Source organism: Microcebus murinus, chromosome 14, assembly GCF_040939455.1.
Source record: "Microcebus murinus isolate Inina chromosome 14, M.murinus_Inina_mat1.0, whole genome shotgun sequence".
Lineage (NCBI taxonomy): Eukaryota > Metazoa > Chordata > Mammalia > Primates > Cheirogaleidae > Microcebus > Microcebus murinus.
The window spans coordinates 8,302,716-8,319,212 of NC_134117.1; the positions used below are offsets into that span (position 1 = coordinate 8,302,716).

General features: G+C 55.1%; 1 protein-coding gene across 2 annotated transcripts in view; it reads right to left on the reverse strand.

Moving 5' to 3' along the window:
* Positions 1-897: 897 nt before the first annotated feature.
* The window catches only part of HTRA1 (HtrA serine peptidase 1), a 49,644-nt gene continuing 34,044 nt past the window's right edge, over positions 898-16,497 (reverse strand). Inside the window, exons 4-9 of one of the 2 annotated variants that reach the window (XM_076009728.1) lie at positions 7,179-7,373; positions 6,654-6,686; positions 5,371-5,485; positions 4,540-4,597; positions 3,038-3,136; positions 898-1,614 (exon numbers count right to left, since the gene is read on the reverse strand). In XM_076009728.1, the coding sequence (XP_075865843.1) occupies positions 1,446-1,614; positions 3,038-3,136; positions 4,540-4,597; positions 5,371-5,485; positions 6,654-6,686; positions 7,179-7,373 (669 nt within the window). In that variant the 3' untranslated portion in view covers positions 898-1,445. The remainder of the gene's footprint in view (positions 1,615-3,037; positions 3,137-4,539; positions 4,598-5,370; positions 5,486-6,653; positions 6,687-7,178; positions 7,374-16,497) is intronic. The other variant, XM_020280748.2, reaches the window with a different exon arrangement.

The following is a 16,497-nucleotide window of genomic DNA, read 5'->3' on the forward strand; positions in this document are numbered from 1 at the left end:
ATGTAACCCGGGCCTTCCACCGCTGCTCCAGGTACGAGTTGGACGTTACCTCTCTACTGGACGAGGAAGATTAAGGTCTCAGGCTGGAGAACTGAACCTCCATCCTGCCCAAGGCTCTCCTTTTTTTTTAACTGCTGACAGTTGGAAAGCCTATGACCCACTGCTCTTGGCATACACAGCCCCCTCTTTTGGGTGTGTGCTCCCCCAGGGACCCCGGCCTGTGCAAACTTCCAAGCTAAAGTTTTGCAACAGTCTTCTTGGGTCTAACTTCCCAAACCCTTGGAAAGTTTTCACGGAGATAAAGGTGCCTACAGCTGCTTCAGGCTGCACCTGTGCAAGAACACGTCGAAGGGAGTCTGCTCTAAACTCTCCGAGGCTTGAGGCCCGTTTCTCATGTCAGGACCCGGGGTAATTGAGACCAGCTGCAGCCTTGTGCCTCCTGGGGACTTGGAACAGGCCCGTTCTTGGATCACGTCCTGGTCTCCCCCCGAGCTGTCCCCTTTTCAGAAAGAGACTGGCTTCTTGACTGAAGCTCTGGGGAGGGCGGGCCCGCGTCTGTCCTACTCCAACTGGCCCACACACTTAGCAGTGCTGGCGCGGCGCAGAGGCCCAGGAAAATCTTTGTTGTCTCACTGCGTGATATATGGGGTCGACAGGCTGCTCTGGATGCAAGCGCAACTGTTCTCAAACCCTATTTCATAGAGCCTGGGTGGCCTAGCACAGTTGCTCATAACACTGGTGAGTCCCCTAAGATGATTCTGAGACAGCCCCTAAGACTCAGAGCTCAACCCTGCATGGACGATGTGCGTTAGCGAGGAGCCCCACTGACATCACGACCATTTCTAAAGGACTGCAACCAGCTGTTGGCAGGAAAGGAAAAGAAACACACCAGAAAGAAACATATGAAGAAGTATTTTAATAGCTCAAACTCAAGGTCATCGTGCTCCCAGTTCCGAAGAGGTTGCTAAAAGAGGCGACTTTGGCCTTCTCGGAAGCCAGCGTTCACCGCCCGTGGTCTCCGCGCAGCCGCCGCCCCTGGGTGCTGCCTCGGGGGAGAGCACAGACGCCCGGCCCCGCTCCGCTCCCACGGGGCCTCCTTCTCGTCTACGCGTTGCAGCAGCTGCATTAGCCGGACTAAGATGATGGCGCAGTTAAAGGAAGAGGCAAACGTCGGCTGTCTAAGCAGGGACAGCCCCAGCTGGCAAGGGAAAGCACGCTGCGTACATAGGTTACGGGAGGGCAGAGCTTCTGCCTGCGGCCCTGCGACCCTACACGTGTCGTGCCTGCAAACTATCGAGAAGGGTTCTGCTGGCCGGGCAGTTTCCGCCGAACAAGCAAACTGGCGGCCGGAAGTCTTGGGTGTCCTGCGCCACCAGCCAGAGTCCTCGAGCGCCGCCCACCGGGGAGTCTTTGAGGGGAACATGGAGTCCAGCCCATGCCTCTGCCTAGGGGTCGATTTCCTCGGGGATCACGGTGATCATAATGTCTTCGTTGCCCCTGCGGACGACCATGTTCAGGGTGCTTTCCTTTTTGATGACGTCACTGACGTCATTGGCGGAGACCACCGACTGCCCGTTGATGCTGATGATGACATCGTTTTCCTTGAGACCACCCCTGCAACACAAGGGGACACACAACGGTCAGGTTCCCGTTCCCCCTGCTCTGACTCTACGTGGGCAGAAGCACAGTTTAAAGCCTGAAGTCCAGAGCAGACAGGGTCAAACTTAGGTGAGAATGGTTTAAAGTGGCCTTTCTAGGTCCCTCAGTGCGGCCTTTTGACCTAATCCAAATTTTACAGAACAGATCCTAGATTTATTTTAAAAAATAAAATGAAAATGTAAAAGACGAACAAAAATGCATTAAAAAATTAAGAGGTATTAAAATTAAAAAATTAAATTGTATTAAAATAGAAGGCTGTAGGTTCCCCAGCCCTGGAAACCATCGGCGGGCTGCATTTCCTTTTGAGATTTGTAGGCTAAATCGTCCACTGTGTCCACCGCAGAAATGTCTGCCAGCACTTGTGTGGCCTTCCTTATGACAGAGTGACCCTATAGGGGGTAATATGCCAGGGACCATCTGCCCTGCAGTGTGACTGTGGCCGGCCTGCAGGTAGCAGGTAGCACATCTCCGACGGCAGTTCCCACCAGCATGGGTGGAACGCCTCTGATAGGAGACACTTCCTTTGGCTGGGCTGCCTCTCTAACTTTAGCTCTCATATAGGACAGCGTCAATACACCGTCGTGAGGTCTAGCACAGGATCTGCAAATTGTTTTCTGTATGGGGCCAGAGAGGAAATATTTTGGCCTTTGCAAACCATATGGGCTCTGTTGGAGCTATTCTACTCTGAGGTCGTGGTACAAATGCTGCCACAGACAATATATCATAGACAATATTTCAGTGGACACTGAAATTTTAATTTCATATAATTTTCTTGTCACGAAAACACTATTCTTATTTTGGAGTTTTTTCCAACCATTTGAAAATGCAAGAACTATTCTTAGCCCCAGGGTCCTACAAAAGCAGGCGGCAGGCCACATCCAGCCCCCGGGCATATTTGCTGGCCCCCGGTCTCACACCTCTCTGCAGATATTATGTGAATACAGGTGACAAACCCTGATGGTTGGTTGAGCTGCTTCTTCTCATGTTACCTTGATGTCACTTGGGTTATTTTTCTAGAGGTGTTGACAGGTGTAGCCTACCTGGTAATAGACACAATCCAGGAGGACTCCAGGAGGAGGTGAGTCCCAAAGCCGGATGGCTTGGGGACACCGCTCCTTAACCCTTTGTCCCCAGCCAGGCCATCCCAGAGACTCATCACCAGGTTGCCACTGCGCTTCCCGTCTGGATGGCCCTAGCGGAGCGAGGACGTTTGAAGACAGAGAGAGCGCCCTGCTGTCGAGGAGCCCTGAGACGTCTGACCATGTTTGTCAAGGACCAGCACAGTCATCCGCAGCCATATAAAAGGATCCCACGCCCTCCCCTGCTGTCCCCAGGAACCACAAGAATATCAGGAAAAGGGAAAATGACTCTAACTCACGCCTCTGCTGGGGTGTCAGGAATTACTTCAATGATATACGCTCCTGAGATCACGTCTGGGAAATCTCGGTGCCGGTCCTTCAGCTCTTTGGCTTTGCTGCTGGGGGGGGGGGGGGGGGGCAGGGAAACACATCCCCATTAGCGTAAGTGACAACGGGCCGTCCTTGGCCAAGACTCAGGCCTCACCGGTCTCCTTCTCCTCCATGAGCCTAACGTAAAACTGCCCCAGGAGTTCTGATTCTACTTTAAAATTGTTGCACTACTGACATCAAAGATTCACCTGGTAACAGCAAGGGGAGTGCTTTAATCATTATTATTATCAGTTAATTAATAGTAACTACCATCTGGTCTGCAGCCCCAGCTCTGCCACCTTCTAGCTGTGTTACCTCAGATAGTTACGTAACCTCTCTGTGCCTTCATTTGCCCACCCGTATAGTAACAGTGCTCTGCAACACGGGCTGTTGTGAGGATCAGATGAGGTCATCTCGGCGAGGCAGATGGCCCAGCGCCTGACCCAGAGTAAGCACGTGATAAATGGTGGCTAGTGACCACTGCCACCACTCACTGAGCCGAGCCTGGCCGCACCAGGAAAGCCTGCACTGTCATCCTCATCCTGGAGAGAAGGAAACTGAGGCATGAGGAGGTCAAGTTGTTTTCAAGGTCACAAGCCAGGAAGTATCAGAGCTGGGACTAGAACCCAGGGCTAACAGCTTACCCTATACCTCTGTCTCTCCTAGTTCCAAAGACAAATAACTGATGACATTTTAGTCTTAGTAAATCACCCCATTTTCTGGAGGGCTAAGAAAAGCAGCACCATTCATAATATGTACCAAAATATAGTAATATTTTAACAATTACTTAATAAATAATTCATCATAAAGCCTAGCACATCAATATATCGGTTATATACTCTGTTCTTTATCTGTGACAGTTTCAGCCATGCCAGTTGAGTCCATTACCAGGACTCATAAGATTACACCCGAGTTTTCATCCAGGTTAAAACACCAGGATGTCATCAGTCTGCCAACCACAGGCTCCAGCTTCCACCAGCTTGGGGAAAACAAGCCCATCCGTCATTCACTCCCTCCTGCCGGCCTGACCTGGCATTCCTGAGCCGCGGCCCACGTGCGGCACAGCTAATGAGAGGCAGGTGCTCTGGGGCTGGGCCCGCCCTGAAGGTGGGTTGCAACAGAACACTGGGGAAAGGAAGGCATGAGCCAGAGTGAACCAGCCACCCACCCCCTTCCGACTATTCGGGCCTGTCTTCAAAGAGGACGGCAGAATCTTCTAGATGGGAGGGCCTGCTGCAAACAAGGGAAACCAGCTCAGCTCACAGAGACAGAAGGCCTGCAGCTGTCCTCTCCCCGGTACTATTGCATTTTAAGCAGAAACTGAGATGTTTTGGGGCGGCATAAACTTTCTCTTTCATGGGTGCCTGTGAGCGCCTTCTCAAGTTCAGGTTTATTTAAATTTAAGACACAGACACACATCCTGTTTACCCACCTGGATGTGAGCGACATCATTCGGATACCAATATACTTCTTCTTGGTGATGGCTTTTCCTGGTGTGACAACAAAAAAACACAGAAGGTCAGCCCAGTTGGTGGGTGTGCCAGGGACACCAGCAGCCAGAGGCCCCGTCCGCCAGGCTGCAGTGTAAGGCCAGGGCCACAGGGCCTGATGCTGTCTGGGCTCTGCCACGTCCACTGCCCTTGGCTACTTCTCCATCAGCCCACAGCTTGGAGGGAGCTTCCCGGCCCCACCCCCATCTCCACTAGCCACCCCCAGTCTCTCCCTTGCCAGCCACCTTGCTCCATTTTCTTGGGGGCACTGACTGCTCTCTAATATTGTATTATTTGTTTGCTTGCTCTCAGCACCCCCTGCCCCAGCAGAACACAAAGGCCACACCTGCAAGGGCCCCTGGTGAGCCACCCACTGCCAAGCCCCCAGCCTGATTTGCCAGATGGGTCAGTAAACATTCGTAGAATGAATGATCTCCCTGAATCTCAGTTTTCTCATCAGAAAAATGGGCCTAATAATTTCTACCTAATAGGACAAAGGCTTTAAATGGCATAAATGAATAATTCAAGTGAAATCAGATGCAGAAATCACGTGGGATCATGGACGTGAAGTTTCCATGATCAGAGGGCAAAAATGGTCACACATCGGTGACCTGACACGGGGGCCTAATCACGTGCATTCCCTCTCCTTCCTGGCAGGAGACGGCTTGGCTGGCTTACGGCTGTCCTTTTCCCCTCTCCCAAGTCCCCCTGGGGCGGCTGAGCCACAGGCTTGAACCTCCGGAGCCCCCGAGGCTGTGTGCACCTGCTTTTACCTTTGGCCTGTCGGTCATGGGACTCGGTCAGGAACTTTTTAATCTTATCCGATGGGATTGCGAAGGAGATCCCAGCTGTCACTTTCAGAGTGTTGATGCCAATCACTTCACCGTCCTGGAAAGCAAGAAGGAAGCGGCTTACTGAGTCGTGAAGGTTTGCCAGCAGGTGTGCACCGAAAGAGAGTGGAGGATTCTAGGAAAGAAGTCTTGGCGCTATTTCAGAGAACGAGGGAGGACTGGAGGGAAAGAGTCCCAGGGGAGCAGGGTGAGAGGCCTCAGGACACTTGGGCCGCGTAAGCCAGGCTCAGCCACGGAATCGACACACGCTCTAGGTCAGCACGCGGTGGTCACCTCGCTGTAATCACAGATAGTTTCAAAACACACGCTATTTGCTCCGTTTAAGGAGGCTGTCTACGCCTTATGCTTCTCTGCTTCTCCCAATTCCAACGACCTTGAGATGGCTCTGCTGGTGTCAGGGAGAAACACCCGTGAGCTCAGGGAGTCGTGCTCGGATACCAGGAAAGGGCAGCGCCCCTGGGGCAGAGCAGGTGGCATAATCACGCCTCATTCTCCCTCTGGGAAGGGCCAGCTGCCAGAGAGTCTAAATCTCGCCTCACACACTTCCCGCGAGCAAGCGCCGAGATCTCAGTCCCTGGCACCGAGGGACCACCTAGGTGGTGCCGCCATCCTGGGCCTTGCTAAGATGGCCTTGATGTCATTGTCTGTAACTGACCCCCGAGCTGCCCTCTGGCTCCAAGGCTTAGGTTTTTATGCTGAAGTATTTCCGTGTAGACTTAAGTGATAAATCTTTGTGGGTGGGTAACTCCTCCTCATTCCAGCCAGGCCTTCGGGGAGGGTTCCTGGCCAAGAGAAACAGTGTGGATGAACCCAGCCAGCTCCCTCAGCAGCCCAGGAGACCTAATCTGGACGAGGTGGCTTTCTGTGACAGGCCAGCGCTGCTGCCACCTTCAACCTGCAGGCCTGCTCCTTTGCCCACCCTGCGCTGGGCCTGAATTGCACTGCGTTCACCTGTTAACTCTGAGACACCAGGATGTCCTCTGGCATGACACTTCCATCCTCCACTCCAGCAGGCCTTACTCTCTCCAGAATAGCTCAGTAGGCGAATTTACAAGGTTGCAGTGCATTCACAGAGCTCACTTTAAAAGAATTAGATAATGTGCTCTGGCAAGCCCATGTATGAAAAGAAGGCAAAAACATTTTTTAAAAGACAGCATGTGCATAGATAAAAACAAGCAAGTAACATAAGTATTGGAGGTTCTTACCAGGTTGACTAACGGGCCTCCCGAGTTTCCGTACTGCAATTAAACAGAAATGGGAAGGTTAGGTGTGCGTCACGGCACGGTCCAATCTGCTCCCCCACCTGGCTGATCCTGAGCACGGTGCCTGGAGTAAGGGGCACGGCTCTTCCCTGAGGTGTGTTCCTGCCGGCCTAAATTTGATGGATAAAAATGACCTTAACAATTTCCAGAAAGTTCTGGATGTGCCATACACAGGAAATGTTTGGCTCTGAAGCCCAGAGGCCAAATGTTTTGCTCTGAAGGACCTAAAGCAACTTCTGCTTCTTGGCCTAAGGCTGTTGTGCCCCCGGCCCCCCATCACGGCAGCTCAGATCTGCACCCCCGCCGTGTGCCCCCGCTCTGCTGCTGGCGCTGGCACGCACAGGGTTTGATACAGTTCCTTTACTTCCCCCAGACTGCGAGAAAGCTTGGGAATGTAACCTCTGCCGACCCCTCTCCCCTGGCTAAACCCTGCCCCAGCCCGCGGGCGGCACAGGGACGGAGGCTCACGTTGATGATGGCGTCGGTCTGGATGTAATCCATGTCCGAGTTCCGGAGCCCGAGCTCCTTGCCGCCGCGCTGGGTGGTGCTGACGATGCCGGTGGTGACTGTGTTTTGAAGGGAAAACGGGCTTCCGATGGCGACCACAAACTCCCCCGGCCGCAGCTCCGAGGAGCGGCCCAGCAGCAGGACCGGCAGCTTGCCCTGGAAGCACAACGGCCGGTGCTGCGGAGCGTGTTTCACGGAACACGGCGCATAAAGGCACAGATGTCATGGAACACCATGCAGGGACAGTGACGGGCCGTTCGGAAACGCCAGGTCTGGCGGGGAAAGCAGCTCAGGACTAACATCCCTCTCCTGGGGGCAAGGACCGAACTTCTCGTCCCACCCGCTGTGACATCACAAGCAAACATCAAAGCCGCACGCCAAGCAAACCGTGCAGAAGTCACTGGAGGCCACATCGAGGTCTCGTCACATCTTGAATCTGTCAGCACAGACTTGCCCTGAAGCCTCGAGGCAGGAGACCCAGGGTGATAAAACGGATCTAGGGTTTGGGGCAAGGCTGCTGGGGCGGTCTGAGACAGCAAAGCCCCAGGGAAGGGTCTGGGGCCGGCTGGCGCCGTGGGGCAGGCGGTGCAACCTGCCCCGACACGTCCACTCATACACACAGCGCTCCGAGTCCCGGAGACCTGGGGGCTCTGCGGGCAGGAATCGCACTCACGCGGCTCAGCGTGCCCCCGTGCGCCGGGTGACGCTGGCCAGGGGAGGGGATGGAGGGGGGGGACAGCGAGGCCTCCAGGACCCAAGACACCAAGCCCCAAGAGGTGGGCTGCCTCCCCTCTCCTGAAAGAGCCCTCATCTCCTGCCTCTGCTCCCCAGACTGGGCAGGCCGATGAACCAGCTCGAGAAGCCCTGATGCCCGGCACCCCACGAAGGCCAGATACGGTGGGGAGCCCCGAACAGCTCGTCGCGACAAAATGGGACAAGTTGAAGCCAGCTGGAGTCGCTGGGGCTGAGACGCTGGGGAGAACCACACGAGGGCCTCCCCGCTTCCATCAGGGAAGGCGCTGGGCCCGCTCTCCTCCCTGCCTCCCTCCGAGCCAACCTCCCGGGTTCCTTCCGCCTTTGTTCAGAGTCACAGCGAGCAGCCGCCCCGAACAACACAGCCTGGGCCCAGAAAGCAGAGAGCTGCCGTCCCAGCCCTCCTGCAAGCTGCAACTCCAGAGGCTCATGTTTGTCCAGGAGGGTAGTGTGGGCGGGACCCAGGGTTACTCGAGCAGACACCAGCCGATGAGGTGAGGCGATCACTCTGCCCATTGAGCAGATGAGCAAACTGAGGCTCCAAGAGACTGGGTGGCTCGAGACAGAGCAGGGGTTTAAACCTGGAACTAAGACCCCAAACCCAGACTCTCTCAGCCACTACATAGTGCCACGCCACACACATTCCCCCAACACATACGGGTAGGGAAGATGCTCCCTCATGGAGGGAGAAAGGAATGTTGAAGAAAGGGCCCGAGACCGAAAACTGACATTAAGAGACTGCACGAGGAAGAGCAACGCGGCCCGGCTCACCGCCAGCGGGAGGCCCAGCAGAGCGTGTGCGTGGGCAGGAGTGCAGACCTGGGCCGGGCTGCCAGCTGAGATCGGGGCCCAGCTTGCAAGCGCCCAGGTGCCCAGTTCTGTCATCTGGCAGTGACACAGTACACCTGTCTCGCTGGTCCGCGGTGAGAATGCCGTGACTTAAGATCTGAACAGCTCTTTGCAAACCGCCTGGCCCGTGGCAGCTCCGTCCAAGCGCTGGTTAGCGCCGTCAGGATTAGACCTGCGCAAACCCAGGGGCAGAGCCCCGCCAGCCAGGGTTGCGTGAGCCAGTCCCTGTCACCCAGTGAGGCACAGGCCAGTGAGCCGGTCCCTGTCACCCAGCGAGGCACTGCCCTGACAGTGACCCCTTCCCCTTGGGGTCACTGGAGGCTGCAGCGTGCAGGGCTGAGGGTGGGGGTGCAGGCCTGCAGCGCCCCACAGCCCCATGCTCCCCTAGCTCATCGGCATCCAACAGCACACCCGCGAGCGCGGCGTGTTGACCCTGGGCGCGTGCCAGCAGCCCTGCCAGGAATGACCTCAGCGTGGGGGTGGGGCCGGAGGCAGAGCTGCCCGTGTGCGCTCGGCCATGCGCGGGGAGGTCTGCCGGGGACACTGCTGTTCCTTCAGGCCCCGGCTGGCTGGAAAGCCGTGTCTTTCTCTGAGTCCCTCAGGGCCGGGCTTGCGGGGCAGGATAAGTCGGCACAGGCTGCAGGGCTGCCCAGGAAAGGAAGACGCAAGGCTGGAGGGCCAGGCCAGACCCAGGAAAGACGCCCAGCCCGCGTCTGCCCAGCCACAGATTGGAAGCCACGCCAGAAAGTTACGAGGCAGGACCCGCCATGGAGAGATTTTTGTTGTTGTTGTTGTTTAGAAATGGGATCTCACTATGCTGTCCAGGCGGGACTCACACTCCTGGGTTCAAGCCATCTGCCCACCACAGCTTCCTGACTAGCTGGGACTGCAGACCAGCACGCCCAGCTTCACTGCGGAGATCTCAATTTGCACTTAGCTCATTCCCACCCCTGTCACCTGCCTGCGCCTCCTAGGAAGGGAGCCAGACGCAGGCTCTGTGTCTCCGACCTAAAGGCGACTCTCCCTGCAGTGCTCCTCTTCCACAGTCTGAGCTCGGGCCCAGGGGATTCAGAGGGAAAAGAAAACACTTTGGGGGAAGCGGTGAGGACAGAGGGGACAGACTCCCAGGAGGGAGGAGGAGCCCGGGGGCCTGCACGCTGCCCATCCACGCTCCCTGGGAGGGCCAGGCCCCCAGCGGACACTGCCTGCGCCCACCATGGGGCCCAGAGCACCCTGTGGATGAGCCTGGCCCAGCCACACTCGGGTGACCACACAGGCTTGGGCAAGGTGGACACCCGTGACGCAAGCCCAGGGAGTCTCCCCAAGACCCAGTCCTCGCCCGAACACAGGGGAGGAAACATGGACACCTAAGTGGCCACTTAGTTAAGCCTGCACGGATGGGCAACTCCAGTTGTCATCTCCTTTAAGCTTTTATTCACACTAATATTTCACAGGTTATGAAGCAAGTAGACACATATGGAGGGGCAAGGTCTTATACTATAAACCCCAGACTTATGAGACAGGAGTAAGCCTTTTGCCTGCCAGAGGACGAAGCACTTTCATGACAATCTTAGGAGTTAGGGCATATTTCCTTCTGCCCTTTTTACAGATGGGGAAACTGAGGCTCAGAGACAGAGAGAATTTTTACAGCCCCTGAGCATCCTGGATAGATAAGAAGACAGGCTTCCCAGGGCCCGGACCTGCACTTCCAGGACGTGTCACCCTGGAATTCTAATTACAGGCAGAAATCTTTGCAAGGGAGTGACGTGTTGCAGAGATGTCAGCCAGGCCAGATTTACAGCTGTCCCTGAGGTCAAATTGCCTTTGGGGGGGCCACTTGGCCCCAGCTCCCTGCAGGTGCCGGCTGGCTGCAGGAGCGTCGCCCCGTCAGCTCATTCCAGACCCAAGTGGTGCTCCTTCTCAGCCGTGAGCCCCAGCTCTGGCCTGTCTGCTCAGCAGCTATACCTCGGCCCGGCCAAATTCCTACTTGGTAATTAAGCACTTAATTGCATAGCTGTCTAGACATCCGCTCCATGGGGGCATCTGGGGGAGATCCACTGCAGATATGGCTGGAAACACACAGCCGTGCAGCGACCTTGACTTGCAGAGGCCATGAAACCCTGCGGGGTCTGCTCATTCTTAGTCTAGCGTCCCTTTCCGCTGTCCACATCAAAGCATCTCCAGGCCCTGGGTGCAGACGCTCTGAGTCTGCTTTGAAGTGGCACCAGCTATGGGCCATCCTAAAGGTGCCACCCCCTCTCCTCTGGGCCTCCCGGGAGCCCCCCAGTGTGCCTAGAAGTAGGTGGGGCAAACACCCATCCTCCATCACAGAGGAGGAGGCCAAGGGGAAGGGGAGCGGAGAGGCCACATGCGGGTCCCCATCTTCACGCCAGATTCTTACACTGCTGGGGAAAAGAAAATGCAAGTGGGCGTGGGCACAAAAGCAGAGAGATGGCAAATGCAAACCACTGAGGCTCCACGACTCGGAGACCCCAGACCAGACCCCACCGGGAGATCCCGGAGCTCATGTTTGGCCCAGGTCCTTCTGGGACAACAACTTTCTGCCTGAGCCCGTCACACGCCGGTTCTCACGGTCTTAGGAAGGGGGAGCCCGGGAGGCCAGTAGAAGAGAAGGGACATCTGGGGTGAAATGCCCACTTCCCCCCAGCCTGCACGTGACTCAGGGACGTTAAACGGTGTCCTCTCAACAGGGCCAAAGAGAGAAGGACTTTAAGAACATGCAAATCCGCTAACACCGGGTTGTGAGCTCACTGCTGCCCAGGCCGGTGCAGAAACGGCTCGGGGGAGGGTGGCTGCAGGGGACTCCGCACCTAACGCGTCTGTGGAAATTACTGAATACCAGCCATAGGCACTGTGCTGATTGTGTGGTAGATTTGATGCTAAAACTTGGAAGAGGCTGGTCCCTAGCTTGACTAAAGAAGGCTCCTACGGTTCATGCATTAACAGATTACAACAAACCAACAAAGACAACAGGCCCGGCAGCCTCATTTTCACCATCCCTGCCTACGCAAAAGAGAACTTTCTCAACACATTCACTGCGTGTCCCCCGTGCTCACGGCGTGGGGAACAAGGAGATCTAGGAAATCCACCCCTGCTCTGTGTGTGGTCACAGCCACACACAGCCACCGGGACACTCAGTAAGAAGAGGCAAAGCCCACCTCCCTCCGCCACGGGCAGCTCAGCCCAGAACCTTCCATAAGGGCTAAACACATAACAGCACTAAAAATGATTTGTGTGTATCAGTTAGGGTATTTTTAGCTGCAAGTAACAAAAAACCCAACTCGAAACAGAGTACGTATCCACCTGGCCAAGGGCAGGGTGTGCCAGGGCGGGTAACTTCCGAGGCTCAAAGGCAGGCTCGAGAACGAGGCTTCCTTCCTTCTGTCCAATCAACTGGAGCCTGTTGTCATGGTCCCAAGACGGCCACCGCCACTGCAGACACCGCGACAAGACAGAAGTGCCCACGGAAGTGTGTCTCTTCAGAAGGGCGAGGAAATTCCAGGAGTGCCTCGGCACACTCCCCCCATGGGTCGTAGCGTCACCCTTGACCACTCTTTGGAGAGGGGACCATGGTCCCCGTGACAGCCTTACACCCCTCAGGAATAGGGTGGAGTCGGGGGGGACTAAACAAACCCAGGGCTCTGCCAGGAGGGAAGAAGGCTGTAGAATGGGCGGCCATGGGCGGCCCCCAAAGCGTGGGCAAAATGGTTCATTTTTAAGTGACGATCCTAATGCCAGCAACTAACCACGTCTAGAAAGGACTCTAGTAGGGGTTATTCCTTCACAAAGTGTCCTCGAGGGGTGGGAGCAGGAGGAGAAGTCTGCTCAAAGAGAAGCAATGGTCTCCACGGTTCCGCGGTGGCGAGAGCAAGATTCCAGTGCCAGGGGCAGAGCCTGGCCAAGGCAAGAACCCACTCGCAGAGCATGCCCTCCGTCTACACAGCTTCCTCAGGCTCTGCCACGTGCTCGGCTTTCGCAACCCGCCGCTGTGTGGCACAGGCAGGACAGCTTCATGCCCAGTTCGCCGGTGAGGGGACTGAAGGGCCCCCAGTGGGTGGTGTTGCTGCTGGGACTAGAGCCCCACCGCCCCGGCCTCCACACCAGACTCTGCTCAGCAGCCCGCGCCTACCACCCGGGTGCTCAGGGCTCAGGGCTCAGGGCCGGGCAGCGAGGAAAGAGCTGTTCTGCACCCCTGATCATCCCACAGGGCAGGGACGAGAGTGGGTAGGACTCAGAACAGGGCAATGAGCGAGTCTAAGAAAAATCAGAACAGAGACCATCCCTGAGGGACGCCGAGGGAGGGCATGGGGAAGGCCTGTGTGCACGGCTTCAGCCTTAAGGGCACCATGAGCGGCATCCCGCGTCTGGACCACAATCGCCGGAACTCCCCCAGGGCACAAAAGCTGGGCCTGTCCTGAGTGATGCCCCGGGATGACTCTCCAACATCAACCAAAGTGGCGCAGAAGTGACGACTTCGACAAAACACACATGCGTGTGCTCCTGCACACACACACACACACACGCACACACACACACGCACACACACACACTGCCCCCTCAGGCTCCACATGCGCTGCAAAAACACTGTCCAGGCAGCAGGACGCCTGGGGCCAGTCTTGGTCCTGTATTAACGCACTCTGTGACATGGGCCACTTGATAAGCTTCTCTAGGTCTCGGTTTTACTGCCTCTAAAATAAGGGAATTGAGCCTGGCGATGTTCTTCTCTGCTCTGACACAAGGTTCTTTCCAGAAGACCTGGTTGATTTTCAAAAAAATCTACGCGCAGACAGTAGTTAAATGGGTAAGATCAGAACAGGCACTGGGGTCCCTAATGAAGCTTTTTCCATGCAAGCCCCATGGGGTGGACTGATCCCTGCAAACCTCTTGGCGGTGAGAGGGGGATTCCTGGAAGTCCCCAGGTGTTGGCTTGGCCAACAAAGCTCCAGAGAGGACACAAAAACCAATGACCCATCAGTATTTCAGCTTCCGTTCAGGGGTTTTGCCCAACAGCCCTCGGGCGCTCACCTCAGTCAACCTCATTTCCTAAAGCTTGGAGAGAAGAGAATTAAAACAAACCAACAAAACCAAAACTAAACGAAAAATTGGCAACTGTTTTTCAGCCTAATGAGCCAAGTCAATGACTTCTTTCTCTCCTCTGAAAAGTACAAAGTGCTCCCAAGTTACAAAAATGGTTTTGCTGCTGAATCTGCACAATCCACTGTACCCGCGGCTGCCCAGCACCCTCAGTTCTGGGCAGGGGCTCCCAGGCCGGCCCTGCCATGGGTGAAGTTTGCTGCAAAGGCTAATGTTGCAGCAACTGGCTGTGACTCAACTGAGTGACTCAGTGTGCCTTCTGGAAACAGTTATGCTAAGCTTTCATCTTCTTTAAACAATATGCAACGGAGAAAATGGCACATCCCCCAACCCAGCAAGAAGCAGAGCCGTAGAACTTGCAGGATTCCTGAGGAAAACGAAGCCAGGCCAAAGAGGAGTCGTTCATGGGGATGTCACCACCTAAGGACCTGCTAGAGAGAGTGACCCCACCTGGGTGAGGAAGCACGTGAGCCCGTGAGCAGGGCAGTGGAAAGTTGACAGACAGATCTGTGGACTGGGCACCCAGACAAACCAAAGATTTGCTGACTTGCCACTAGGGTGGCAGGACCAGCTACACAACGTGCAGGGGGCCAGTGTGAAATATAAACGCAGGCCCCTTGTTCATAAAGCAGATAAAAAGTGCAGTGAAAGGTACTAAAACATAAGGCTTTTTCCTTTCTTCCACACGCTCTCTCTCCACCTGCCATGATGTTTTTTATTTGCTAGTTATTGTCGTGGTCAGTGCAGACACCCAGGGGCCTCGCAGCTCTGTGTTCTTCCAGACTGTTACCGGCCTCCAAGTGGAGCTTCTTTCAGGTTCTTGGTGCAGGTCAGAAGAAAAGAATTTCAGGGTGCATCAGGTAAGCCAAAGCAAGCAGCTTTCACTGAAAGTAAAAGTACACTCTCTACAGCAAGAGGGAGCGGCTGGCTGGAAAAGAGCAGTGGCACCAGGAGGATGTGATTTGGGGCCTTTTGAAGTCTCACTAATTGAGGGGAGGACTATTCAAGACTAAGGAGTGGCTTTTACTAAGAATTTGGGTAGTAATTCCTAGAATTGGGCCCCCGCCCATTTTCATACTTTATATAGGTGTTTCAGAACTGTCATGGTGATTTCAAGGGCGGAGAAATTTAAAAACCACAATGCAAATGATATCGTAATTAACCAAGGTTCATGTAAGGTGAGCTAGACAGCTGGCAAGCCGGTTGAAGCCAGTTCTTGTCTGTGGTTATCGACCGCCTTCCGTTGGACTTTAACACCTGCACCCACCCTGCAAGTGCCTGCACCCAGTCTCAGCCGTGTCTCCCAGCCTCCCACTCTAACAAGACCATGCATTGTGCTCTGGTTGAAGGTGGGGAAGTCTGGCCAGGTCTCTCCCTTTCTAAGGGCCCACCACCCCAACCCACGGAGGATGGGTGGCCCTCAGGGCATTGATGACCCTGTGCCAAGACGCATTAGTTACCTGGATCAGGGTGGGAGAGGCTTGCCCCCACCCACTGACTCACAGACTGCCCATGGCATCATCAGCCCAGCCCAAGCCCTGCGCCACACACCACACCACCACGATGCTGTGGGGCGGGCATCCCGCACCCCTTCCAGGGATGGAGGGTAGCAACGACCACTGCACAGAGACAGGGTGGGGAAGATCAGGCAGGGCCAGGGGTCCTACGGGACCAGGGAGTGAGAAGACAGTAGGAGGATGGATCTAAGCCTCCCAGCCCCCTGAGCAGGTTCCATTATATCATCAAACTTCACTTACAAAACAGAAATTCAAGGATAAAAATCAGGACAGTGACCTTGGAGCAGAAGGCCTGTGAGTATGCAAGTCACACACCCGTAAAGCCGGTCCCACCAGGGGAGGAGGGTGTAGCCCTAGAGTGAGATGCTTGGGATCCGGGCTAGAGAGGGTGAAAGTTATCAGTGATGACAAGAGCAAGGATAGGACCTTGACAAGGTCAAGGGTGAGTGGAGGGGTGAGAGCAAGGAGCCAAAAGGTTAGGACAGGAAGGATCTGCTACATGGGCACTAAGATCCCAACATACACAGACTCAGAACATGGGTGTGAGCGCAGAGTTGCCATCATCTGTTTCCCCACCTGCCAGGTTGTCATTGCTGTCTAGGGAGGGGAGTAGAAGAGACAGCACGAATGGGACGGTGGCAGGGTGGGAGAGGTTTAGGTGGGAGACAAAAGGGGAGACAGAGAAGGAGAAAGAGAACAGAGGACGGTTGTTCAAAAACAGAGAGAGAGCAAAAGAGCACGCACAAATGAAGAGAGGAAACCACCTTCCTCCTCACTGTTTATGAACACCACCACAATATTTAGTCTCCTTTAAGCTGTATCAAGAAATGTTTGCCGTCTCAGGCATTCCCTTACTCTTGTTGTTTCAACCACAAAATGTCAACAATTCTATATGAGAGCCCAAGGACCAGTGACTGTATATAACCTGCGGCATTCAGAGGGGAAAAATCACGGTCTGGGTCAAGTCTTCTCCATAGGCCCGCCGCTCTGATCCGTCCCCTTTTATCCACCGACCTCGGTGTGGCAGATGAGGCCATACTGTGTCT